Source organism: Maylandia zebra, linkage group LG23 (genome assembly GCF_041146795.1).
Source record: "Maylandia zebra isolate NMK-2024a linkage group LG23, Mzebra_GT3a, whole genome shotgun sequence".
In the NCBI taxonomy this organism is placed as follows: domain Eukaryota; kingdom Metazoa; phylum Chordata; class Actinopteri; order Cichliformes; family Cichlidae; genus Maylandia; species Maylandia zebra.
Genome location: NC_135188.1, coordinates 9,729,166 through 9,755,854, shown reverse-complemented (window position 1 = coordinate 9,755,854; position 26,689 = coordinate 9,729,166). Strand labels below are relative to the sequence as shown.

The following is a 26,689-nucleotide window of genomic DNA, read 5'->3' as shown; positions in this document are numbered from 1 at the left end:
AAATTAAAAACAGTTTAGCCCCCTGCACTGGTTTCCATCACAAGCACGTAAACACAAAGTGCTTTGGTCGTGTCAGACAGAGGCACCGTGATTATCTCTGCTCCTTTAACCGACTGATCAAATGCGGGTTCACCCACTGGTTCTGCAGTGATATAAGCATTTGAGTGAAAAGGAGACGCCTGCTGTTTTTGTGGAGCGCAGTTCTACCACACTGACGGAGCACGCCCGCACATCTGGCTGTGAGCGACTTTGACTCTGACGATGAAACACAATCTTGCACAACAGCGACCAAAACTGTAGCACTGGAGTAACACTTTTTGGCACTAACCTTTCAGAGGTGCCACCTGGTTATTGTGAAATTGAATTGAAGTGAACAGATCTGTAATTCAGGGCCCACGACATCAAAAGGAAAACAACATAATAAGGTTTAATCGTCAACTTTCTGATGGCTAATGACCCCAAAATTAACTGTCGGGTTTGATTAGAGAGCTCGGTGCTTAACACTAACCTACCCGAGCTGAAATGAAATATGCTACTGAATATTACTTTCAAAGGGAGATTTGAGTGAAACTCTAAGATGCCAGCAGGGGGATCATGACAGAGCAACACCAGACAGGGAAAGCTCCTTTTTAGTCTCGTCTCCGAGAAGCTTAAGTTTCTTGGCTGTGACTGACGGACAATAACAAAGAAGCCCTCCCTACATATTAGCCCTCCGTATTCCATAGTCAGTGTGTGCTTTTTCATCATGGTGTTTTTGTTATAAGATGTTGAATGCTGGTATTAAACTTCAAATGAAATGGAAAAACCACTTGCACTTAAGTTTCAAACACCCTCAGAGTCTCAACATGATCATTTTAACTTTCTTAACATTTCTATCTCTGTGATGATGACGCTCGGTCGTTTTACCACTTTGGTCCAGACTGAAATATCGTAACAACTGTTTGGACAGTCGCTGAAATGCCATTTGTGGTTCCAAGAGGATGAATTCCAATAATCCCCTGATACGTTTGTTTAGCATCACCGTGGGATTTATGGCAAATTGTGATTTTTATTTAAGATTTTCTGCTTGATGCTTTATAATTATGACTAACACACTGATTTGAAACCTGTTCTAAATTGCGGGGAAAGTCAATGATGTCAATCACATCCAAAACAAAACCCTTTTGTTTCATTTGTACACTTAGTAATGGAAGAAAACATGAAGTTCTTTCCTTTGTCAGGCACCCTCAATATCACCTAGACCCTATTTTTATGATAACTGTGAAACCAAAATATTTCTTAAGACAAAGATTTATTATTTGAGAAGTATGACCTTTTCGTCAAGAGTTAGAAAAGAGCTCTTAACGTGACTGCTAAATGGACTAGTATTTCTTTGGTACCTTAACTCTTACTGAGCACCCTAAGCACTTTTTAAAATCACATTAATACTTCTCTTTATTCTATGCACTTTAGGCACTTTATCCACTGCGCATATCCAAGTGAGGCTTCAGTATTTTGCCCAAGGAAACCTCCACATGTTCACTAGAGGAGCACAGGATTGCATTTTTGGTCTGGCCTGTAGTGGTATTTATACATCTAGATTATTTTGGTTAGAGCTGACCCAATTTGGAGACGTGGGCTACAGAGATATCAGCCTTCTTTTAAAAACAACGATAATGGAATAATGAAACCCAGTTACCTTGTGCTTGCTTAAGCAAGAAAACTCGACATTAGTGTCTCTTCCACGAGTCATTACCTGGCTACACACACAATAACCAAATCCACAAAGGTTTTTCATGTAGGAACTATTGTCTCCTTTGTTAAACTGCACCTAACTGAGATGAAAGGCTCATGCTAGTGACAGCGTGACAGGATGTAAACATTAATGGCTACAGAAAACAGACAGGCGTTGGCAGACGTCGATAGCACGCAGAAATAGTTTCTACATGACAAGGTTTTTCTTTTTTCATTTTGTTTTTATTTTCCTGTTTTGTTTTTAGTAAACTAGGTCATGATTTCTGGAAGAGACTTGTGCTCCAGCTTGCTCAGTAGGTATTATTAGGTTCCTTCTATAATAGTATAATGTTAAACATCTTACAATGTAAAAAGCCCTGAAGTGATTGTTGCTGTAATATAATAACAGTATCTTAAATACATTTTTAGGAAAAGAGCAGAACAAGTACTACCTGCACCATCTTCAGTCTCAGACAACAGATGTGAACAGGGCTATCTGGTTATGAGAGACTAACTTTCAAGTTAAAATACTAATAATACATATAATTAGCACATTTAAGTAACACAGAATGTTTTGCTGAATTCCCCTTAGGAACTTGCCAACCTTCCCATTTCTCGACTCTGCTGTGGGTTTGTTTGCAGAATTTAGCTCAAAGCTCTGCGATGCATTAGTAACAATCTCTAACAGCCGCTAATGATGCAGCATATTCTTTGCCTTTTTCTCTTCAAAGCTGGATATGTACAAAGACTTTTTCTGTTGTTATGTGTTGTTTTCTGGAGTTACATTTTCAAGAAAATGCAATAACTGCAACTTTGCAGGCATCTGCGGCTTTGTGAGTTTGTACCTGTAGGGTAATGCTGATGAAAACGTTGGTTGAAGTTGAGGCTAAATGTGTTTCTTTTCCCCAGAAGTGTACAAAAAGTGTGTGTTGAATGGCTGTATGCATAAACACAGACTAGGTAGTTTAATCAAATTAGAAGCTTAGGATTTTTTTTTACTTCTCTGAATGTGTCGGGTTCATAATGGGGCCATTGACCAGCTTTAGCGCACCTCACACATCCACTGACACCTGCAACACCTCTGTAAATTGGCAGGCAGCAGTGGTTTAATATACTGAACTGTGAAGAGTTCATAAATCTCTTGCAACGTGGCTAACGGTGCAGTTTTGAGACCGCTGAGGAGAGAAGGCCACTCCAGCTGCACACTCACAAAAATAATATATTTATTGTGGGCCCTGTATTTCAAAACAAATATGGTAATACAATGAAGAATACAAAATGATGAAAAAGAGGCAGATTTGCAGAATGATTCCAAGAAATAGTTAAGTGACAGAGGTGCAAATGAAAACTGCTCAAAAATAAAACACCAAAAAAACTGACATGATATACATGAGCAATTTAGAAAGCGTCAAGCTCTCAAATATACAGTTATCCAGTATATATTTTCTAGTGCATTAAAATCAAAGCGCTATGGTAACCACAAAGTGAAAGGGCGTGTAACTCTAGATGACCTTGCAGTCACATGGCCAGCGGCATCGATGTGTTAATGAAAATGACGCATAGTCAGCTCAACCTGAAACCCAAGGCTTAAACAAACACATACAAATCACAGCCCTAATGTGTCCAACACCACCTCCACAGTGCCTGGCCTCAAAGACGACGTGGCAAGAAGGGCCCCCCCCTTCCCTGTCCGTGCAGGTAAACACACCTGTATATTTATAATTTTATGCAAACATTATATAAATATTGTTGAAAAGTCGTTGACGTAAAGTTAGTGCTTTCTGGCTGCCGGTGCCTCCTGAAGTTTAGGTCCAAACACAAAGAGCTCTCTGTGTAATATGTATGCATTCACACATATGCACCCAGAACCCAGCAACACACAATATATTAGGATCTTGCAGACATATTCACAATATATACAAGACTTTTGATTTCTCCTGTAAATATTTAAATATGTCCTAAATCATCTCATGTTTCCCAGGTGGATTTATTTTTATTATTTTAAAAGTATAGTGGAGGTCAGGACTGTGGTGTTGAGCATACCATTTTTCCAAACGTAAGTGGAGTGTGTACGTGTGTGTGTGTGTGTGTGTGTTATGACCCATGTGCTAGTGATTTTACCACTCCTCTGTGTATGCTGAGATGACAGCGGCTGAGGTCTAGGTGGCTGGGTGCCGGCACCACCACTATCAACAGGGACCTGGAGCAGTTGATGATTGGCTGGTTAGTCATGCAAAGGTCCAACCATGAACTAGTGTCATTCCTTCCTAAGCTTCAGAAAAGGTTATGCAGAGGACAGCTATGCAACAGCAGCATGAATCAATATATGTCTTAAAGGAAATGTTTGTCCAGTTTGGGGAAAAGGATTTTATTTTTTGTCAGTAGGTTAGACAAAAATATTGATGCCGATCTCACTTTTTTCTGTTCAGTGTGGTTATCAGAGATGGGCAGTAACGCGTTACTTGTAGCACGTTACAAGTAATGTGCAACAGCTGTGTGCAACAATGGATAATATAACGAGTGCGGGAGAGAGTATGAGCGTGCAGCATTTAAAGCGTGGAAGTACTGACCTTACTTTGAGTTTGATTCCGTAAAAAGTGACAAAAACATTAGCGACCGCTGTTCACTGCGTGAGAAGAAAACTTTTTACAGCGAAAAAAAACCTCTAAACTTCCGCGCATGCACCGAGTATGTTGCCATGGGAATGTCACATGTCACACATGCCACAGAGAAACTCCCGGATTCTTCCACTGGCATGGCAGCTGCGACACACCTGCACCAGGGCAAACTTCCGCCTGCCCCACTCCTGCTATACAGGTGAAAATAGAGCAACAGGACCACTGAGTCTTTGATTTTATTTATTTTCTGCTGTATTTTACCTGCATCTTACTTGCAGTGAGTGTAAACACAAAAAACTATTTTATTTTATGTGCTGGAATGTGCAGAAAATAGGTTTAAATGTTCAACAAATTTCTTCCAGTCAGAATGTTGCATATAATTAAATTTTTTGCTTGATACTTAGAGTTTAAAGATAACAACTAATAAAACAACTTTTAAAAAGAGACTTTTTCATTTGATTACATTTTATATGATGGATTAGGCAGAAAAAGAATTGGGCTGAAAGATCTATCGCTTTATTACCTATTCAGGTTGTAAATCATATTTTTAAAAAGTAACTAAGTAACTAAGTAACCAGTAATCAGTAAAGTAATGGGATTACTTTGGGGGGGAAGTAATCAGTACTTAGTTACTGATTACTTTTTTCAAGTAACTTGACCAACACTGGTGGCTATACAGTGAAGAGTGGTTAGCTTAGCATAAAAGCTTAGCATAAAAGTGGGAAAAGGTCAAAACAAACAAACAAACAAAAACAACCTTTGTCACACAATAATAATACGGATCTACGTTTAAGAATATGAGCAATGTGTTTGCTGAGGTCTAATTTTGCATGTACTGGTCCAAGAAGACACATCAAGATCGTATTATTATGCAGTGTGACTGTGGGTTGAGAAGTTTTGGAAAAGTCTGAGGGTCTTTCAAACTTGCAGTAGATACAAACAAGCTACATGCCAGAGGTGAGAGAAAATGTAGAACGTGGCAATCTTGACACAGCTTTATGATTTTACTTTTAACAATTGAGATAAAGACAATGCTATCAATACTACTCTGATAGTTTCTCTTGGCTTTGTAGGTGTAGTTGGAGCTATCTGCATTAAAATAACTTCACTTTGGCATGCACAAGTGCAAAATCTGTTTTGTATGCATGCACTTCTGTGTGCTGTGCAGCGAGGTGAGCTGAGCGAAGGAAGACATTGCTATTGGCACAAACTGGAATTAAACAAATAAGAGATTTGTGTTATCTTTGGGCAGAGAGAGGCCGGCTGTTTGCCCTCATATTTACTGATAATATGGTGAATATGTATTAAATTATTGCCTCAAAGACAAATGACTTTAGCACTGGCTTAAAATTCAGCGCACGATTATGTTCTGAATCCAGGGTAAATCAGCTGTTTGTTTACATCTTAGGCCTTCATCTAATTTATATCATCGTAGCAGCCTCATTCATTGACAGTTCTCTCTCTCCCCCCTCGTTCTTTTAATAAACGGCTAATAAGAGCAGGTGCGGACTCTTTCTTGGATCTCTGGAGTCCGGGATGTTGCTGTCTGTCTAAAGGCGTCCGTGACGTTTGTGTGGTTCAACCAGACCAAATTCATATAATACCTTTTGTGGCCCATTTGTCTCCCCATGAATCCCTTCATGCAAATTCTTCTGGGCTTATGTAAGTCTTTGGGTGTGATGAAAGCAGACTGGGAATGTCTTCAAATCCCAATGGATGTGCTCGGAGTCATCTGATTAGGGAATGACATGCTGTTGGTTTGAGGAATGTTATGACAGGATCCACATCCTCTTTAGCGCATAGCAGATGTTTCAAATTAAAGTGTGAGCTGTATTAATCTTTTCTATAAGCAGAGAGGGAAAAGGTGTGAACAGCAACTTCCACTGAAACACTGGATTTATTATGATAGCTCCAGCTATTCATTTCCTAATAGCTGTTTTTATTCACAGCATTTGCCACCCACAGACGTGCACCTGTTTTACAGTAAGTGACACTACACGCTGTTCACATACATGTGCACATGAACATACAGTGTTTGTGTGGCCTATACTGACTTGAAGGCCTTGGATGAGCTCTCTGAGTTGATCCAGAGGGGGGCACTGTCTAAAAAGGCATGAGAATTTACAACATTGCCATCTGGCACCAAGAGCTGTTACCCTTTTTAAAGATGAAGCAGAATATTCCACTAAGGTCTTGTACATTAGTAGTGTCCGTATAACAATTGTTCCTATAATGCTGCTAATTTATTACATGGCAATTATCTCTAACATGTGAGGGCAGCTTAGTTATTCAGCTACACAGCAAGCATAGGCCTTAATTTGTGAATCCGTAGGGAAAACTTGAGCTGTGATTCAAATAGTCCTTTTTTATTAGACCTGAGAAATTACATTTTTTGTTTAGTTTTTCATTTTAAAGGCATTGGCAACAAGAGAATGTCCAGAGAAACCTGACCTCATCAGAGCAAGCAGCTCCTGTGTTCATGTGGCTCACACTTGCTGCTTTATTCTTGGTTTTTGGCTAATCCTGCTTCCCACTCACACAAGTGTTCTGAGATCATACTTGGACAACGGAGTAACAATCCTCCCGAGCAGCATGTTGAGAATTTAATTGGGAGTTTTTGCTGTCACGTCAGCTGGATTTCCTCAGTTTCTGCTGCGTTTTTAGGGCTATAATTTCTTGTTTAGTGCTGATTGTGGTTCCAACACTTGAAACCCAAGAAGGTCATCCTTCTTTAATGCAGTCATGAGTGCAGGTGGCTGTGACATAGCAAATCAGTGTCCAGTAGATGGTAGTAGTAGGTAACTACAAATGAGGTTTTTGACTGCTGATTGCATTTGGAATTGTTTTTATTTGTTAGTCAAAGTAGTTGAACACTTGAATTACTGATTCATTATTACACATTACAGTTTTTTACAGACACTAGGACACATTTCCCAATACTTAGGTCACTTTTGCAAAACACTTCACACAATCCTCCTAACTGACCTTCAGCTTGGCAAAGCAGTTCATTTCACATTCAAAATGCACTACAACTACCAAAACACTGTATTCAGGTCTCAAATAAACTCATTCTTCCAGAACACTAGCAAAGGTTGGCAGCCGACAAACACACTTTGTCACCCACAAAACAATGACCTAAAAAACACTAACAACATGTAGCATTACACAGTGTTTTCTTGTGTAAAACAAGGACACATCTCTGTTTATAATTTCAATATATGTTACTGGAATGAATCAGACATCATGCAGAATTTGTTAATATTTGTTTATGTATTTTTATTTTTTTGCACTAAGTAATCCCAAAATACAAGAATTCGTATACACACCATCCACTGATACACATACAATAGTAATGCTAATCTACTCGGTCTTCTCCATTTGGCCACAGGTTCTCATCCACATCACATCTTATGTCATCTAGGGCAACACACCTAGGAAAGAATCTTCTGGCATGCCAGAATTGAAGGAGTTGAAAAATTGAAGGAGTAACACCTGTGTAGATGTTCATCCACAATGAGAATCAGCTATGGCTGGTTAAACTGCATTTTTAGATCTAAAATATGTTTCAGTAAAATATTGCTGTTGCATTTTGCTGTCTTTTCAAGTTTTGCATTGTGTTATTGTTTTGGCCATAAGTTTAACAGTTTTGAAAACAGTATGTAAGCACATGCAAAATGTCCTGTCCGTACAAAGCTTTTTGGCAGTTGTTGTGTCTGAGTGAGAAGATGATTCATGTAATTTGAGAGATGTAGTCATTGAATGCATTTTGTGCCAAAACAATGATAACTGGTCCTCAGTTTAGCCCACATAGACTTCTGTTGTGCTCACTGTGTGAGGAGTTTTGCAAACGTGACCTAAGTATTGAGAAATGTGTCCTAGCGTCTGTAAAAAACTGTAATGATTATATTCACTTGAACCCATTTAAGAGAAAAGCACTTTTGAAAATCTTATTTTAAATCAGCAAAGTCTTTTGCATACATCTTTTAAAACCAGATTTGATTGGTCATTTTTCTTATTACTATTATTATTATTATTTTACATACAGCTTTTGCTTTTTAACTCAAGGTTCATTTAAGTAAAGCCTATTTAAGCACAGCAGGGTTCAGTCTTGCCAGGTTGCAAGGTTTGATTTTAGAAGAACGGCAACTTTGGTTTCAGTTATGTAGTTTGCTTCTAATGAGCATTTTCAATCTCAGCAGTCAGAAAGTTGTAAAGTCTAACTGTTAAAAAAAACCCAAGAAACATCAAAAAAACATCAGGAGGAGCAAATACTGCAAATACTGCAAATACTGCATTGATTGGAACAGCTACAGGAACAAGGAACAAGGAAGCTGATTGCCAATATTTAATTTTGTCTGTTTAAATCTTTCTGTCCACGAGTGTTGCATAATTTTATTAATGTGGTTTTGAATTATACCAATTAACTTGTCACTGCAGACGGCGATTTGTTTTATTTGTACAGGCTGTGACAAACCTGTCAACCCTCTTATTGTGCCAACATCAATAGCGTTACCGGTAAGTACGCGGATGTTAAAAATGAAAATTGTTACTACTGATGAGAACATAAACACACCACTTAGATATGATTAAATAAGGATACGTCTGACAGGCTGTTGGCAGGCATCTTTCTGCTTCTCAGTGCAAGATTAATATTATTTAGTTGAACTCTAGTACTAGGCTTAGTCTCCCTAGTTTTTGCCTTGCCCCCACAAGTGCCCAAGAGTCCTGATGGTCAGCTGTGTTTCAACTTTGTTTCAACTTTGTTTTATGCAGATAGTGAGCAGTGGCTTTGCTATGTCTGGACAGTAAGCTGAAAGGCTTTAAAAAGGCCCTGCCAAGGAACATAAAAGGTGCTCTAATTTTTTCTACCATGAAGCATCATATTTCTGGGTGTTGTTTTTTTGGGGGTTTGTTTTTGTACACTGGGTGGACTTTTAGCATCAAGAATATTTAATGTGAAATATCTGGAAAATCTGTGCTTCACAACTTTGATAATCAACAAAAGAAAACTGGTCTCCTGCTGAGTTCACAAAAGTGTATCACCTGTAAATGTCAAGTTGAACTTTTGCTAAGGAGCAAAATGGTTTTATAAGTTAAAGATTTCCTCTGTGAACAAAAACACACACACAGGAAAGGGGAATTCTTCATACCTGTTAGCACCGTGCCTCTCAAAGCTTTACTCTTTTTCAGGCTCATGTTCTTCCAATTTTCTTTAAGGGCAGCAGATCCAATTGATACTGTTTCTAACTAAGATAAAAGAGCCGGTTGTTTTGATGATGTCATCTGTAACAGTAATGAAACTGTCTCAGCATGGGGGGGGGGAGATCTGGCACATGTTTAACATGGTTGAAATTTACTGATATATCTGGGTGCACCGATGTTGGTTTAAGAATTTATTGCACAGATGGCAACCATGAAAGACAGGCTTTAATAGGTAAGATGTTTCAACATACTCCTGCCAGATGATTTTTGAACTCTTTGATGAAGTTTTTTAAATGCCAGTCACAGGATATATAAGGAAACGGTACTGAAAATCATCTTGTTCATAACTAATTTGGTCTTTTACCTACTTTCATTTTAGTCCATTTGAATACTGTTTGGACATTGGCTCTGAATAAGAGAGTGTGTGTGTGTGTGTGTGTGTGTGTGTGTGTGTGTGTGTGTGTGTGTGTGTGTGCCTAAATTGTCGACAGGATTGTTTCCAGGAGTTCATAATGAAACACAGATCATTTCATCGCGCTGTAAACTAATAAGGAAGGACAAACAACAGCTCACGAACATAATCAAACCTGACGACAAGTGACAGGAGAGCATTAGCTGTATTTCACAAAATTAACTTTTAACTCTGTGCCAGGGCTAAAAGTCACATTTGGATGGGCCCTGAGTAGTCTATGGAAGCGATTATGTGGCTGGCCTGTAGCCCTGTGAAGACCCTAAGAGAAACAACAGGTCAGAGGTCGCGCACACCATTAGCAGCCTCATTACGGGGGTTCACATTTAAATGGTGCAGACAGAACAGAACCAGAGCAAAAACTAGACCCGTCAAAGCAAGTCAGAAACACTCTGCAGTGATATTTGTACGTATGCAAGGGTGTTTCTTTAAGAGCATTAGTCACACGCCAACTTTTCCCCTCACTTCATTAAAGATCTATCTCTACCGAGAGCAAGCTTTATGTGGCAGCTGAACACACCCCAGTCTGAAATTCATCATAATCCAGTTGATCTCTGAGATGTTTGCCAAGCTTTAGTGAGCTCGATTTCACTGATAACCCAGTTTGTGGAGGCTTAGATGTGCGATAGAAAGTGTCAGAAAGTAATCTTGGCAAAGAACGGTATGCAACTCTTGGTTTAAAGTTTTAAGGGTAGAGTTACTCCTATCAGCAGGATGTGATCATTTGATCCTTCTGATCTTCTGATAAATTTGACCAAAATGAGAAATGTGTTTCTGGTGTCCTTTTCTGGTGGCATTGGGGGTACTGGGGGTGGGGTACGGTGTGAGGCTTTTTACCCACCTCACTTGCTCCTTGGGTATTGTCACACTTAGGAGCATGCACAAATCGTGCACATAGGCACGCAAACTCATGCACACAAAGCCTGTAGAATGGTTTGGGACTCTAATAGGCCTTCCTTTGGGGGGCACTTTTAATTGTTTGGTCATCGTCTCCATGCTCAGTGTGTCACAGTCAATAAAGCCACATTAGAGGAGACAAGAGGTGAGGGGTGAGGGGGCCGACACAGGGGGGTTAGGACCTCAGCGTGGAGAGAATATAAAGTGACTAAACCCTCCCTGAGTGGCATTCTCCTGTTATCAGGGCTCTGCGGAGGACGGGCTGTCACTGTGGCCCATTGTGAGGCCAATGACTCATTCTTGCTCGACGAACAACTTTAAAAAAGTCCCAGGGATTTCAAAAAGTGGGGACAAATGTCTTGGATCTGCTTCAGCGGATGTGTATGTGTGCATTTGCATGCATGCACTCGAATTTGAAATTTAAATCTGCTAAAGTGTGACCAAAGTTTGGTCAAACATCACATAATTTTTGATCAGATATCAATTTTCTCTTGCAAGCCGTGTCATTTTGGTAACCTTTGCTAGCGCATAAAAAAACCGAAATAACAGAGCCTTTCAGGCAGAAAATAAACCAAGCAGCGGTTTAATTTAGCTCATATGTTGCTGCAAAGGGCTTTTACACGCATGGCCGGAGCGCTTTATTTGATGTAACCTGCTTTAAAGCCGCTGTCAGTGATAGCCATAACATGTCACCAGAACCTGGGAAGTGTGCGATGGTGACTGCGATAACCTTGGCGCGTTCGCTGAGCCTCAGAGATCCCAGGTCTTAACTGTCACTCTCTGCATCTGCAGACCACCAACCTAGTCCCGCTGACCTCCCTGTGACCTGCTCCACCTAACTGTCATGAACCCTGCTCACCACTCACCCACCTATCTGAGTCAGGCCTGTCCATTGTTCTACTGCACATGTCATGCTTTTAGTTTTATGTCCATTCATATTTTTGTAATTGTTAATTTCTTAACATCTGATTGAATTTTGTGTGGTGACTGAGACCAGGTGTATATGTGTAGCTGATCACTCGCATATGAAGTCAAATGACTTGCAGATTATCATAATTTTACAACTACAAAAAGAAGCATCACATCATCTATTTACCTAACAGGCAATGATGTCACACACTGATGTTCGCTGGAGCTGAAATGAAGGCTACAGACTGGCTTCAGACATGAACATAGGCTTTATTTAATCCCACACTGGGGGAATTCACTTGGTACAGGAGCAGGGAGACAAACTGAATCAGCGATATATTAGAAAAAAACGCTAGAAAAAATAAACAAGACAAAGGGTGTACAAAAAAATGACAAAATACTATAAGCTAAAGGAGGTGGCTGGGGAGTAGGAGGTAAGGTTTCTCTCTGCAGACTGCTGTTTCTGTGACCCATAGATGGTTTGGGAAAAAATGTTGTTTTGTTTTTTGTTTTGAATCTAGATTTCATTTGTTTAGCTTGTTTAAGCATATTCCCTCAGCCGGCTGAGAAACTACACCTCATCAACGTATCCTGGGAGGTTTCCAGGAGGCATCCAACTCAGATGCTGGATTACCTTGTCTGGCTCCTTTTAGTGTTGAGGACCAATGGCTTTACTTTTTTGTGAGCTTGCCTTCAATCAAAATTGAGATGTTTATGTAAAAGTAGGGATTTGGGATATTCCAACTACTTTGGAAGCCAGATGGGGCCACCGTTTCCAACAGCTAATACATTTCTGCACATTCTTAGATTATTTAGGTTTTCTTCTGTGAATAACTTACGCACTGAGACTGATGGTTTTAATTCAATTCACTTCACTTCAACTCAATTCAATTCGATTTTATTTATACAGCTCCAAATCACAACAAAAGTTGCCTCAAGTCGCTTTTTATAGCGTAAGGTAGACCCTACAATAATACATTCAGAGAAAAAAACCTCAACAATCATATGACCCCTATGAGCAAGCACTTTGGTGACAGTGGGAAGGAAAAATTACCTTTTACAGTTTTTTCTGAATGCTTAAACCCTAACTGTGATTCCTGTAGCACAATCTCTAAAACTATTCAGACTTATAGCAAAACCACTCACTGAGTTTGCAAAACTAAAAGCACAAAAACTGCTTTGCACTCAGTTTGCAATTTTGTAACACACACTTTGCAAAACTGTAGGCACAATTCACTGCACAACACTCAATTACCAAATTTCCAACACACTCCTAGAAAAAGTATACACATGTATGGCTATCATTAACACTAATTTGCCAACTGTCTGGCACACTTTCACATGTGAAAACTTTTTTAGATAATTAGTTCACTTTGCAATCAGCCTAAGCACTATAATCCAGGTAAGCTGTGTGTGCGGAGTACAATGGAGGGAGCAGAAAGAGTGAGAAGTAGAGGAGGCCGAGGAAGAGGACGTGGAGGTGAAGAAGTAGGATGAAGAGGACGACAAGGACAAGGAGGAGCAAGAGGAAGACGAGGAGGGGGGAGAGGAAGGGTAGGAAGAGTAAGAAATAGAATTGCTGATGACATCAGAGCTACAATAGTGGACCATGTAATCAACCGTGGAATGACCCTGAGGGTAGCTGGCCAACGGGTCCAGCCTAACTCGAGCCGCTACACTGTAGCAAGCATCATAAGGACATCTTGAAATGAGAATCGTTGAGTACAGTCACTTCGCACAAAGACTTGTAGCACTGCCATATGCCAATGAGAAACACACCAATACCATTGATGTAAAAATACTGAAATTGTTACTTTACAGAATTGCTAGATGTCCAGATGCTGGGGCAGAGGAAGCATGTTCACTGCAGACCAAGTAACCCATATAGTCATTATGGCGATTGCAAATAATCCTATACTTGGAAATAAACACTTGTGTTTGTTTTGATGTGTGTGAATAAACACCAGTACTTGAAGTTTGGATCCCTCTATGCTTATGGATCTATGACAGAAGTATGAGCTCAAACTGACATAGCCTACCTTGTGCACAGAGAAAGCAAAAGCCAGATGTGTTTTGTATTCATACCATCAGTGTGCAGTTGGCGCATTGTGTGCTTAGTAGATGATGGCCTGTGTGTACTGTTTGATACGGAAACACCATTTTTACGAAGGTGTGAAGAGTTAATCTAGCTGTGTTTGCTTTTGCAAGAGAACTACAATGTTTTGATTATTGGGTGACAGGTTTTCTTATTTGTGTGAAGAGTTTTGCAAAATTAGCCAATAGTTACAAAAAATGTGCTTAAGCAATCAGAAAAAACTGTAACAGGAAGAAACCTCCAGCAGTACCAGGCTCAGGGAGGGGCGGGGCCATCCGCTGTGACCGGTTGGGGTGGGAGAAGGAAGACAGGATGAAAGACAAACGTAGTTTAAAGTAGATTCCACCAAGTTTTGTTGGAAAGACTCCATGACAACAGTTAATCATCACTGATATTAAATATTCATTATGGTTAACTTCTTAATTGAAAGTTAATCATTTGCTTTATTTGATTATTACCATTAAATATTATCCCAGCATGTGCTTGAAACAGTCTAATCTTCACACTTTACCACATACTTTCCACAGAACAAGACAGATGAAGGTGAGCCATGATGTTTACACAAATACTGTATATTGAATTGCACACATGTTCCATTATCAGTAAAAAGAAGATACTTAGCATATCAGGTTTTGCGTTAACACTACAAAATGTATGTTCTTTTCACGTCATCTCTTTATTCAGGTTCAGGTTTTTTGTGAACCTTTGTACACACAGATTTCATTGTTGTGAGTTTCTATTGTTAGTCAGTGATTAATAATTATTTAAATTGTAGCTTCTTGCCTATTGCCACCAGGAGGCCCTGCCTGAGAACTGAATAAGCTAAACGCAGAGCAGATTATTGAATTTCATTAGTGCTCCTCCCTGGTCTGTGTCTAAGGACAAGTCTCTGTAGGACACATAACTCAGAAGTGGTTCTTGGACAAACTGTTCACTCCATATAAATCCTGCTCATTTTATGAGCCCCTGGTTTTCTAAAGCTGCCCCTTCTGTCTCTCTTTTTCACACACGCACTCAGACAGACAGACACACACACATACATGCACGCACGCACACACATTTTCACTCGAGAATAAAGCTGCATTTACGTGCTTTGTGTCACAAATGTATCTTATGTTTTTAAAAACGAACAAAAGTGACTCATTGCACACACCTGGGTTTTCTTTTAATTACTGTAAGTGTCCATCCATCCATTCGCTTCCGCTTATCCTTTTTCAGGGTTGCGGGGGGCGCTGGAGCCTATCCCAGCTGTCATAGGGCGAGAGGCGGGGTACACCCTGTTCAGGTCGCCAGTCCATCGCAGGGCCTTACTGTAAGTGTACCTCAGTTATTTCATTTGCAAACTCTCATTTGAGTCTTCCAGCAGCATTCAGCCCTCAACATCTGAAGTGAACTGTTTTGCACCATGGTTGAAAGTTAGAAGCCGTAATCTCAGTTTGGGTCCTTGTCTTGTGTGGCCCTCAGTTTCAAGACTAATTTATGATCCTGTTTAGAGAAACAGTGCCCGGGCTCTTGAAGGCTGAATTTCTGGCCCCAGCGCTGCTACAGTATTTCACGATTATCAGGCTATCCCTGGCGGTATCATAAAACACCTCATATTACCACACTTCCCTGTCTGTCTCTGCCTCAGCCTTTTTTACACCCTCTCTGTGGTGGGTCACAATTTAAGGCAGCTAGGAGGAGGTCATATTTTCTTCCAAAACCCAAAATTGGTGCAAGATTGTTGGATGCACTGGTCATTAAAACAGGGTGTTGGCCATATTCTCTGCTGTCATTGTTTGTGTATTCTGTGACAATAGTTCAGATTGGAGGCATTTTTTTACTGACAGTAATGTTAATGCAGAGAGGAGGAAATCGCAAAGGGACTGCTCACAACAGTCTTTCTCGACGACGTGTTTTACTAGCAGGTCTTTCAGTAAAGCGTATAATACTGGTGTTGATTTTAGCTGGCTGTAGACGAACTGCAGTTAGCCCAGTCAATGGCACCGTTCAAGGCCTCTCCATCATTCTCTGAGAGCAGAGCTGCAACTAGCTCGTAAAGCTGCCCATAAACTGACACTAACAGAGCGGCGCAGCCCAGATACATAAAAGCATTCAAAGCTACACAAAAATGCATTAACTGCATTATATAGACAACAATTTAGCGTGCCAGTGGTTCTTTGCACCTGAATAGGACCATCATAGTGCACGTGATTAAAGAGGGTTTAAACTGATATATGTTTCGACCTGACTGCATTAAAACTTTATATCAAATTGCCTTCTTAAAGTTTGAACTTAATGACATCGCTTTAAAAGATGACCCATGAATCACCCAAAAGTAGTTTAACTGAGTGAAGTGCCAGAGAAAGAGTGAGTAGAGGGCTGAATTATAACATTAAGTTTAAAACCTCTTTTGTAAAATGAAATATTATAATCTTGCAGAGTGCAGAGAGATTGACCTGTCAAGCCTGCACTGTATTAGCCCAAATAATGGCCCATTCTCAATTAGTTAATCCTGCTATTATCTGAAATAGGAATAACTCTGTGCTAGGTTGGGAATCTGATTTGTGTCTTTGCTTACAGTTTGAATTGTGACAAGCTGAGAAGAGAAAGCAGAAAGACTCTGATCTATTATGCCGATGTCACTTGGGCAAACATTCCCATCGGAACGTCACAGCTAAAAGAGGTCTTTAGGTGCAGATTCCCACCAGAATGGCACACAAACCCAGCCAGGAAAGCCAAAGGCAGGTCTAAAGAGAAACGACCTCATTTAACTGGAAAATTGTTAAATTGAGAAATCTATGAAGCCCAAAGATAGCAATCAAATGGAGCAACAAATGAAGGAGACAAAAGGGGTCAAAGGTTTTTGTTTTTTGCTGTTAATGGAAGCACAGTGACCGAGGAACGAAGACAGAGCAGCATTTAAGGGCCCACAAAGCTGTGCATTTAAATAAACACGGTTACGTCGTTCTCCTTTGGGCCTAATGAAGTCCATCAAAGAACATGGTAATGCCTCACTGAATGGACGCAAGGACTCCCAAACCCCTGCCTTTTCACTTCGTGCGAAAGAATGTGACATAATAAACACAACACCCTCGCGCCATGAGAAACGGACATAAACGCAGCTTTAAACATTTTTTGCCCTGGTTACAACTTTAAATCATTACTTGGGTTGGCATGTGGGCCATTTTGCAGCACCCAGATGTCACTATTTGTTGGAAGTTAATAAGTAATGTTGTGCCCTCAAGTAGTAAAACCAATAACGCAGGAATCAGTGATTATTGTTGCAGGGCAAGGGCACTTCCAACAGCAGTGGAAAATATGACAGCTGTGTTGTAGCCAATAAAGTTGTATCTTTTTGGCTTCGAGGATATTTACTGTGTACTGTCTGAGTGGCTCTTAATAAGATTTCATTGTATCATAACAGAACATGAAGTATACACTGAATTGAACTATATGAACATCTATTAAATTAGTTTTTTGGCCATATGAGGTCTGTTAGAAAAATGGTATCAGATCACTGACAAATTGTCACCTGAGCATTGGCTTGTCTTTGGAGTCATGTGACTGGCCATCTAGTGGCAAATGTAAGTCCAATATTTACTTTTCTTTAGCTTTGTCTTCCCCTTTACCACAACAGGGAAACAGCTAGCTCTTAATCTGCTAAATGCTCCATTGTACCTGGTAGCTAAGTTTTTCTGCCAGCTGTTTGGTTAGTGTGTGTGTGTGTGTGTGTGTGTGTGTGTGTGTGTGTGTGTGTGTGTGTGTGTGTGTGTGTGTGTGTGTGTGTGTGTGTGTGTGTTTCTTTGTGTTTTATCTTATGTTATCTTGTGCCACTAAGAAATGAGATTAACGGTTTAGTGAGCTATGTTGAGCTTAAAATCAGAGTTTTCTGTGTCACAAAAGTGGCTGATTTTTCACCTGGCTAAATCACCATGGTAACTTGTGCTCTCAGCACAACCTGTTTGAGAGCAGAGTTTTGGTTTAAGGTCGGCTCAAAACCCCACATTTTCAGGGATTGTTTTATTGATATCAAATTTTAAAGAGTTGGGAGTTCGCCTTGTAATCGGAAGGTTGCCGGTTCGAGCACCAGCTCCGACAGTCTCGGTCGTTGTGTCCTTGGGCAAGACACTTCACCCGTTGCCTACTGGTGGTGGTCAGAGGGCCCGGTGGCGCCAGTGTCCGGCAGCCTCGCCTCTGTCAGTGCGCCCCAGGGTGGCTGTGGCTACGACGTAGCTAGCCATCACCAGTGTGTGAATGTGTGGACGACTGGTTGTGTAAAGCGCTTTGGGGTCCTTAGGGACTAGTAAAGCGCTATACAAATACAGGCCATTTACCATTTAAAGTGACAGTGATTTTATAATACAATAATTTCCCCCCCCAACTTGTTTTATTTATATATCCAAAAACTGTATCAGAAAGCACAAACAACTGCCTTTGAGACAGCACTTCGCAAAAGTGGGAACAAAAAACTCCCTTTTAACAGGAAGAAACCTCCGGCAGAACCAGCTCAGGGAGAATGATATTAACCAATGATTAAATGGAGAGTTGTGTGTGGTGTGGTGTGATGTGGAACTTGTTAAGCCATACCTTACAAATTGCGTTGCCTTGTCACAGGAATGTACTTGTATTAATTGGGCGATTCAGAAAATGCAGACATGCTCTGATACCTGATTCTAAAATCCTGATATTCCAGCTACTACATCATAAACAAACACGGGGAATTACTGTTCAGTCAATAAAACTACTTTCAGTTTGACCTGCTGGAAAACTAAAGAGCCATCTCCTTTATCACACTGTGGCACAGTAAGTATGTATGTTTATATGTTTCAGTTTAAAGTTTCATATCTTAAACACGTAGTTGTGACCTCAGAAATAAACAGCAGCACATGGACACACAGATTAAGTAATTAACTTGAATTAAAATGTTTGTTTTATCTGCAGCATAATTCTCATCTTATTTGCAACTGTGTTGGATCACCATAACCTGATAACATCTCTGATTAGAGTAGGTGGCTCAGAGACTGAAGCAGAAAGGTTGGCTTAACAGGGAAAGTTGACAAACACTGTCGTGACCTGTTATCTCTAACGCGGAGGTAATGCAAATAAAGCCTCTGGATTTATGAGTGATGGTACTGAACCAAATAAATGAGCCAAAATACACAAAGACAAACTACAAAGTGGAGTCTTATAATTCTCTGTGGCTTTATCTCAATGAGCCATCACTTATTTTTCTTCCATTGTATAATTATTTGTTGTAGAATAGAATAATTATAATAATTAAAACAGAGCTTTAGCACATGAGGAGCATTAAGTCAAGCTCAGCCACAGACTAGTTGATCTCAACACTAGCCCATATCAGAATATTTCAGCTGTTAACCTTGTGTATCCATATGGTAAATGCATGCTGTGCCTGACTAAATCAATATAACGTCTGTTGTCACTGAGATCTTGTTTCATCTGTACGTGGGAGTCCCATAACAGATTATATTGTCCCTAACTCAATTTTAAAAATGAGCAATTCTGGAGCATTATAATTTTTTTTCAATATGAAAACAGACAACAAAAGCAACAAATATATAAAAATATAAAGTATAAATATTCGCATTATGCATGTTAGCAAAAGTTACAGATGAAATAATGCATACTGTACCAGCTAGTTGTACGCACTGAGCTGAATATTGTGGATCTTATGTACAGTGTTATAAACCTTTTAAACATAGTTATTTAAAAATCTTAAGTATACGCGACTTCCTTCCATTAGTGCCGAAAAGTCATTGCACTAAAAATGAAACATCACTCGCACTGAAAAACATTTCTTGATCCTACACTCCAATCTGATCCAAAAATCAGGAACAAGCGAAGCTTTTATGAGCCTGAACAGATGTGGGTTTTTTGTGTGTGTGTATTAATTTATCTGTTTATGTGAGCACATGTGTGCACACACACACACACAACTGCACACAGAACATTTTGTTTACGATGTAGGCTCAGAGATTGCAGGACAGTCCAGTCAAGAGACAGGTGTTCTCCGCCAGCCTGGTCCCAGCTGAGCTGCTGCATAGATGCAGCTCTTTCCCTCTGCTAAGCGTTCACATTCCAATTACTTTTAATTTTACAAGAGCCCAGGGACCACTAGACCCACTCTGGCCCTAGATCTATGGTGTCTGGGCCTGGATTCTCTCCTTGGACACAAGCCTTACACACATACATTATCGTGTATAAAAACTGCAGACCATGCCCAGCTAAGGCCAAATTGGGTGGCAGCATATTACTTCTAGTCAGAAATCTGTTCATTTAAAAGTTAGTTTCCATCATGCCTTCATTTGGCTGGCCACTTTAAGGTAAAGGGTAAGGTATTTCACAATGCAGTTTGCAAGTTAGCTAAACATTGCATTTGTTTCAGATAGATGAGAAGGTCCTAACTCTTTGTATGTTAAGTGTCTATGTGCAGACTATGCAGCCATAAACAGGGTGTGGCTAAATGATCACTCTGCAAATGAGTATGTAGCATTTTTCTCTCTTCTTGTGCTTTTTTCTTCTTTCTGCAGACACAGTATCTGATGCCGCGATCCCTCTCTTCCTCTGTATAAATGATTAAAATCCTCATTAGCGTTAGGTGATAGGGCTGCAGTGGAAAAGGTCTTGGAGGTGGGCCCAAGTGGGGACAGGGTTGGAAAAGAAGACAAATAGCAGGGAGGAAAAAACAGAGTAGAAGGGAGGGGTGGAAAAAAGAATGGGTGGCAGGAAGCAAGAGGGCGGGGTGACTAGGACATCGAAACAGCAAAGGGAAAGACATGATGGATGAACTAAACAGATTTGAAATCTAACATGGATGGGAAAAGATGAGGACGCTTCAAATGAGAAGACATCTGGGTTTCATTCAGAAATATAGCATTTCCACAGGAGGATTTGACTATTTGTATCACGTCCAGTGCAAGTATTCAAAAGATTTGTTTGCGGATCTGAAGGAAAAAAGGAGGCTTGACCTGTGCATAAGAGTCTTATTACTAAATCATCTGTAATCCTCTTCTGTTAGGCTTTCGTCATGAGTGCAACTACTCCTTGAAAGGCTCAGATTTAAGAGCTGGCACCTTCTGCACAGGTTCATTCATCATTTAGGGAGGTCCAGTTTGGGTGAACCAACTGAGGTTTATTTGCTTGATGTCTAAAATATCCACAGAATTCACTTCTCTAAATATAACCTTGTAAACTTTGCCTTCCGTGGGTATGACTCCTGCATGAGTGCGTGTCACCTCCAGTAAAATCAAATGTTACAGTACTGTACAGCAATAAATACTGTACAACTCCAGCTTATTCATTTAATCAATGATTTACAGAAAAGTACTTTAAGCCAATGACACAGCTGACTTGCAGAAGCTTGGCTTCTGCCATCACCTGTTATCTTTGGCTCTGATAACATATGGTATTTATATACTTTTGGCCAGAAACACCTGAGTCTTAAACAAGGTTCCAAGTCCCAGGAGAGATAAGATTTAAAAAAAAAAGAAGTAAATGAAGCCAAAAATGACGTCAAACGTTTAAGATATTAAGACCCAGTAGAATGCTACTGAGAATAATCTACATTAGACTGTGTACCTCATCATTCTCGACACATTGTATTGATAAATTTGTGAAAACTGAGACTCTTTGTCATGGTATGAGGATCGAGACCCAAAATTAAAGGTGCAGAGGTAGAGGGAGGTTTAACTGTGGGGAATCCCTTTAATAAGCTGATATGTAATAATATATATAGTAGGTGATTAGGGGAAATGGAGACACATGGGAACACAGCAGGAGCAAATCATAGATAGCGAGCCAAGGGACGTAACACTCAAAACAATACACACTAAGAGACTATCACAATAAAATAGGAAACACAACTAATACTAAAACAGCCACTAAATCATACAGACTTGACAGGGAGACAGCAGATACATATAGGGACAAACACAAAGACCACACAGCTACAAGGGTCTGACTGGGGGAACAGAGATCATGAAAGATAATAAGCAAATATTGAGAGCCTAACAAAACATACAAGATTTCCAAAACTGATGGGAACAGAAAACCCAAATACTTATAAAGAAGTTACAAACACCAAGCCATGGGCCCACAACCAAGGGATCCTAACACCCTTGGTCCCTATGATCATATACATTGGATCCATTATAATGTAGGAGGGCATTCTGCTCATGGCAAAAGATACTAATATATGTAATAGACACACCAGTCCACCGTGTCTATTTCACGCTTTTCCTCTCCCAATCGTCAAACAGACACACGTGTAGAATTTGCAGTAATCTGCATTAACAGCAGAGGGAGATATTTTATTTCAAGCCAACATGAACATAATCACTGGAAAGTGTTTAAAGCGACATTATTAACACATGTATGTATTATTGTAGGGTCTACCTTACAATATAAAGCACCTTGAGGCGGCTGTTGTTGCAATTTGGTGCTGTATAAATAAAATTGAATTGAATTTACATACACGTAAATACATATGAGCCACCTAGCTTAATCGTTTCTGGAGATTAAGGACCCTGGAATGTACTTCATGCATGTTTTGCTCACTACTCACTTCGTGGCTTGGATATGTTATCTCCCCCCACTGGTAATGCAATTTCTGCATGCAGTAATGCAACTTCTGAATGCGTGTCCATTTTGCTCTTTTGAGACGAAAAGCGTGAAATGGATACAGTGGACCGGCGTGTCTATTGCACATTTTGCTATCGTATCGGGTTGTTCTGCTGGGATAATTTTGGTCAGATGGTCCCTTTTTATGTGCAAGAGCTGTGTAAATCAATACAAAGTGCTGTCCCATTATAAGACACTGATGGGAGTGGTGCCTTCAAGGGTGTCAGTGTCCCCATCCACAGGGGGGTCATTAAGTAGTTTGACGAGTACGAAAATAGTGTCAACATTATGGCCTCCACACTCATCAGGTCTCAATTCATGAACATCTGTGGAAGATTTTGGCCTGACAGATAAAGTCAGTCCAGTTCTAAAAACTTGTCAAATCAATGCCAAGACGGTCTGTTCTGGTAGCACACAATGGCCCAAAGCTTTACTATAATGTGTTTTTCTCGTGTTTCTTTTAATCTTTCACCCAACTTTAGCTTTAGGTATACTAATAATGACTTTATGGAGCAATTCATGTCCATTCTACTGAAATATCTCAAACTTGTTGGATTGTGTCATGGCTGCGGTGGCAGATGTGTGGTGTGTGTGAGAGAGGACCCAAACGCTGGCACTGGCTTGGATGCGAGCGAGCTTTATTTAAACGTTGGTAGCACAAACAGAAACTCGGCAAGCAAAAACAGAACCTGAAGATAACCTAAACTGGGAATGACTAACAAAACAAACCTGAACTGGCAACTCTGGGAGAAAACACAGGGCAGAAAGACAGACAGACTAGCGACGAACACGAGAGAACACACACTATAAATACACAGATGGGAACGATGAAACGACACACAGGAGGGAGGCACAGCTGATTCTGATTGACAAGACGAGACAGGGGAAATGCAAACTGAACACACTGGCATAGGACACATCCTTCACAATAAAACAGGAAACACAGAACACAAGGACGCCACATAACAAACCCTAAAACTAGAACTCAAGAAACACTAAAAAAAAACTAAGGAACTTGACACCATGAGAAGAAACCAAAAACCAAAAGTACAAAACTCAAAAAACACTGGGTCACCGACCCAGGACCATAACAGATTGCCATTAACAGACGTTCATGGTTCCTGTTTGGCGTTTACACAATAAGGATGATATTTTCATTTTCGTGTGCAAATATTCATGCTTACATCAGGATGATATCTTTAGCAATCCCTTTCACCTAGTTCCATTATCAAGGTACAAGGTGCCAGCTTGACAAATATCTTTCAAGACACCGTTTTTTTGTTGTTGTTGTTGTTGTTTTTAAATTTCCAACATGTTGAAGGACAAAAACCTTCATGAGTTCTTTGCAGTTTCTTTTTGAACTTGTTTTTGACTTTTGTGATGCTGTTTTGTTGCAGTAAAACTGTGTAGTTAGGTTTAGGGATAAATTAAATTAAAAAAGCCAACTTCTCCAATCTGCAGTGAGGTTCTTGAAAGTTTCATTGGCTACAACAGTCGATTTTGCAGATGCACAGCTGCCAAGAAAGACTTTATATAGAATTCTCTCGCCCCAAGCAGTCACAGCAGATGGCTCTGCCCCTCCCTGAGCCTGGTTCTGCCAGAGGTTTCTTCCTGTTAAAAGAGTTTTTCATTCCCACTGTCGCCAAAGTGCTTGATCATAGGGGGTCATATGATTGTTCGTTTTTTTCTCTGTATGTATTATTGTAGGGTTTACCTTACAATATAAAGCACCATGAGGCGACTGTTGTTGTGATTTGGTGCTATATAAATAAATTGAATTGAACTGAATTGAACTGAACTGAAATGAAGTTAACAGAGCACTATGTCATAGTATTTACTGGAGGAAAGAGCAAAGGTCAAACAAAGCAACTAGATTATTTTCTGTAAGATAAAAAATATATATCAACCCTCTTTCTCAGCACTCTCTTAATTGATAAGCTGATACTGATAATACACCCTGTATGAGGTATGACTCAGCTGTGACAGATATGAACATCCATAAGACAGTTAACTACTGTAATATCATTATGTAAGGCTAAAAACACACATTGAACATACCTTGAGTGGGGACATCTCAGTGTAGAGGTCACACCTCTCCCTCCATGCTTCTTACAGCAGAGTCCCTGACCTTGATACAGGGCAGGAATGTCTCGTTTGAGTTTTAACCCTCAGCTTCCAATTTCACAAAAATACCTTTTATGTGTAGTAGGCGTTGGTTATTCCTGTCTGTGCACAGTTACTCGTGGTGGTGTCGCACATTTTTGTTCCAAAGAAGTAATGGTAATGTGCTGCATGTGCAGCAAAGCTAATGACAGAAAGAGAGTCAAAAGGAGTTAACGTCATCTCAAATGTGCAGAGTGAGCAATTTCTCATCTCTTTATTTTTTGACAAAGAAAAGCAATTAAGAAGTGAGGATGCTTATGCTTCTACAGACCTTTGACAACCTTAGCATGGCACCATAAAAAAGGACAAATTATGCTGGGATGAAAGAGGACAAGCAATAAATGTGAAGTTCAGCTATAGCATGTAGCAATTTTAGATCCATCTATGGAGCTACTACAATGTAAATTAACTTTTCTGTCAGGCCTTATATGGAAACACATGCATAACATATTGCAATCCAGCACAATGTCAATCCAGTAAAACATACTTGTGCATCTTACCACATGACTATGCTTTCTCAGGACCAGCCTAGCATTTTAACACACTTTCTACCCTTTAGCATAATCTTGTGACATGCAGGTTGGTCGAGCTGGGTTCAGTAGGGGTCCTTTAACATCTAAAATAAACTCAATGAGTCTAGAGGCAAATGTTAAGTCTGTTCGAGTAGATTTAGGGTCTAAGCCTAAATACATACCCTCAATACCAAAATCTAAAAATCAACAGAAAAGCCTTAGTTAAACAATAAAATATGAGCCATCTACACTGCAAAGCCTCTGTGTGGATAAATACAACCACAGACAGTCATGGATGAGTAACCTGTGACATACCTGGGTTTGATTTAAAGATTTGTCCTGCTTTAACTGTTTTGCTTTAAGTGTGTTTTGCTTTAAGTGTGTTTTGAGTGTGCAACACTGACCTTGTATCTCTACAAAGGAGGTATTCATGCCATAGACTGTATATAAAAGATGGACAGAGGGCTCATCATTAAATCTACTAATTTGTGAAGATGTTGTAATGTTGTAAAAGCATGTGCGGTCTTTCAGCGGCTCCGGCCGATCTGGTCGACCCCAAAGATCGATCTGGCGACGAAGATTCGCCTGCTCAACTCCATCATTATACCTACCGCGATCTACGCTTCTGAGACGTGGAAAACATCAGCCAGAATCGCCAGAAGACTCAATGTGGCCCAGCAGCGATGGCTAAGACAGATCCTGGGGGTCTCCTACCGGGACCATGTCACCAACGAAGAAGTACACCGTCGAACTGCCACCCGTCCCCTCCAGGACATTGTGTCTGAGCGGCGTGTGCGCTTTGGACACACCGCTACTACTGCTGCTGCTACTACTGCACATTCACCCTATGTATATATGTATATATGTGTATATATATATATATATATATATATATATATATATATATTGCACATGTCGAGGAGCGTGTCAGGCTACATTTCACTGTGTGTTATACTTGTATAACTATGCATGCGACAAATAAAAAGCCTTGAACCTTGAAGGTCATGTTCTACGTCAACCCCCACAGCGACTGCCCAAGATCGCCATCACATGGAACCCACCCCATGGAAAACGCAAACCTGGCTGCCCCCGTACAACATGGCGGAGGACATTCATCGATAACTTGCGTGCCATAGACATTGCATGGGATGAGGCCGAAGCAGCCGCAGCCGATCGAGTATGTTGGTTGACTAGGAACTGCATCTGACAGCAAGATGTGGAGAGTGTGGACTTCTTGGACTTAGCAACAGGCAATATTATTAAGATAATTCAGTTAAAATACTCCAAACCCACCAACATCATAAACATGATATAGAATTTCTAGTTTCTATTACTTGAATTAGCGATGGTGACCTGAAGATGGCATTTACAGCCATGTCAGTATGTGACACTGAAATAAAGTGGCAATGCCCCTAACTTTAATCTTTAATAAAGCTTAAAAGGGTGAATAATAACAAACTCATCCCCTGTATACTTAGTATGAGGGCCAATT

At 40.1% G+C, this 26,689-nt stretch overlaps 1 protein-coding gene across 1 annotated transcript in view; it reads left to right on the top strand.

Annotated features, from left to right (window-relative positions):
- The first annotated feature begins 4,411 nt into the window (after positions 1-4,411).
- LOC143414974 (uncharacterized) overlaps positions 4,412-26,689 on the top strand; it is a 34,000-nt gene continuing 11,722 nt past the window's right edge. The window contains exons 1-4 of the mRNA XM_076880108.1: positions 4,412-4,530; positions 15,122-15,215; positions 25,729-26,046; positions 26,225-26,374. Of these exons, the coding sequence (XP_076736223.1) occupies positions 4,412-4,530; positions 15,122-15,215; positions 25,729-26,046; positions 26,225-26,374 (681 nt within the window). The remainder of the gene's footprint in view (positions 4,531-15,121; positions 15,216-25,728; positions 26,047-26,224; positions 26,375-26,689) is intronic.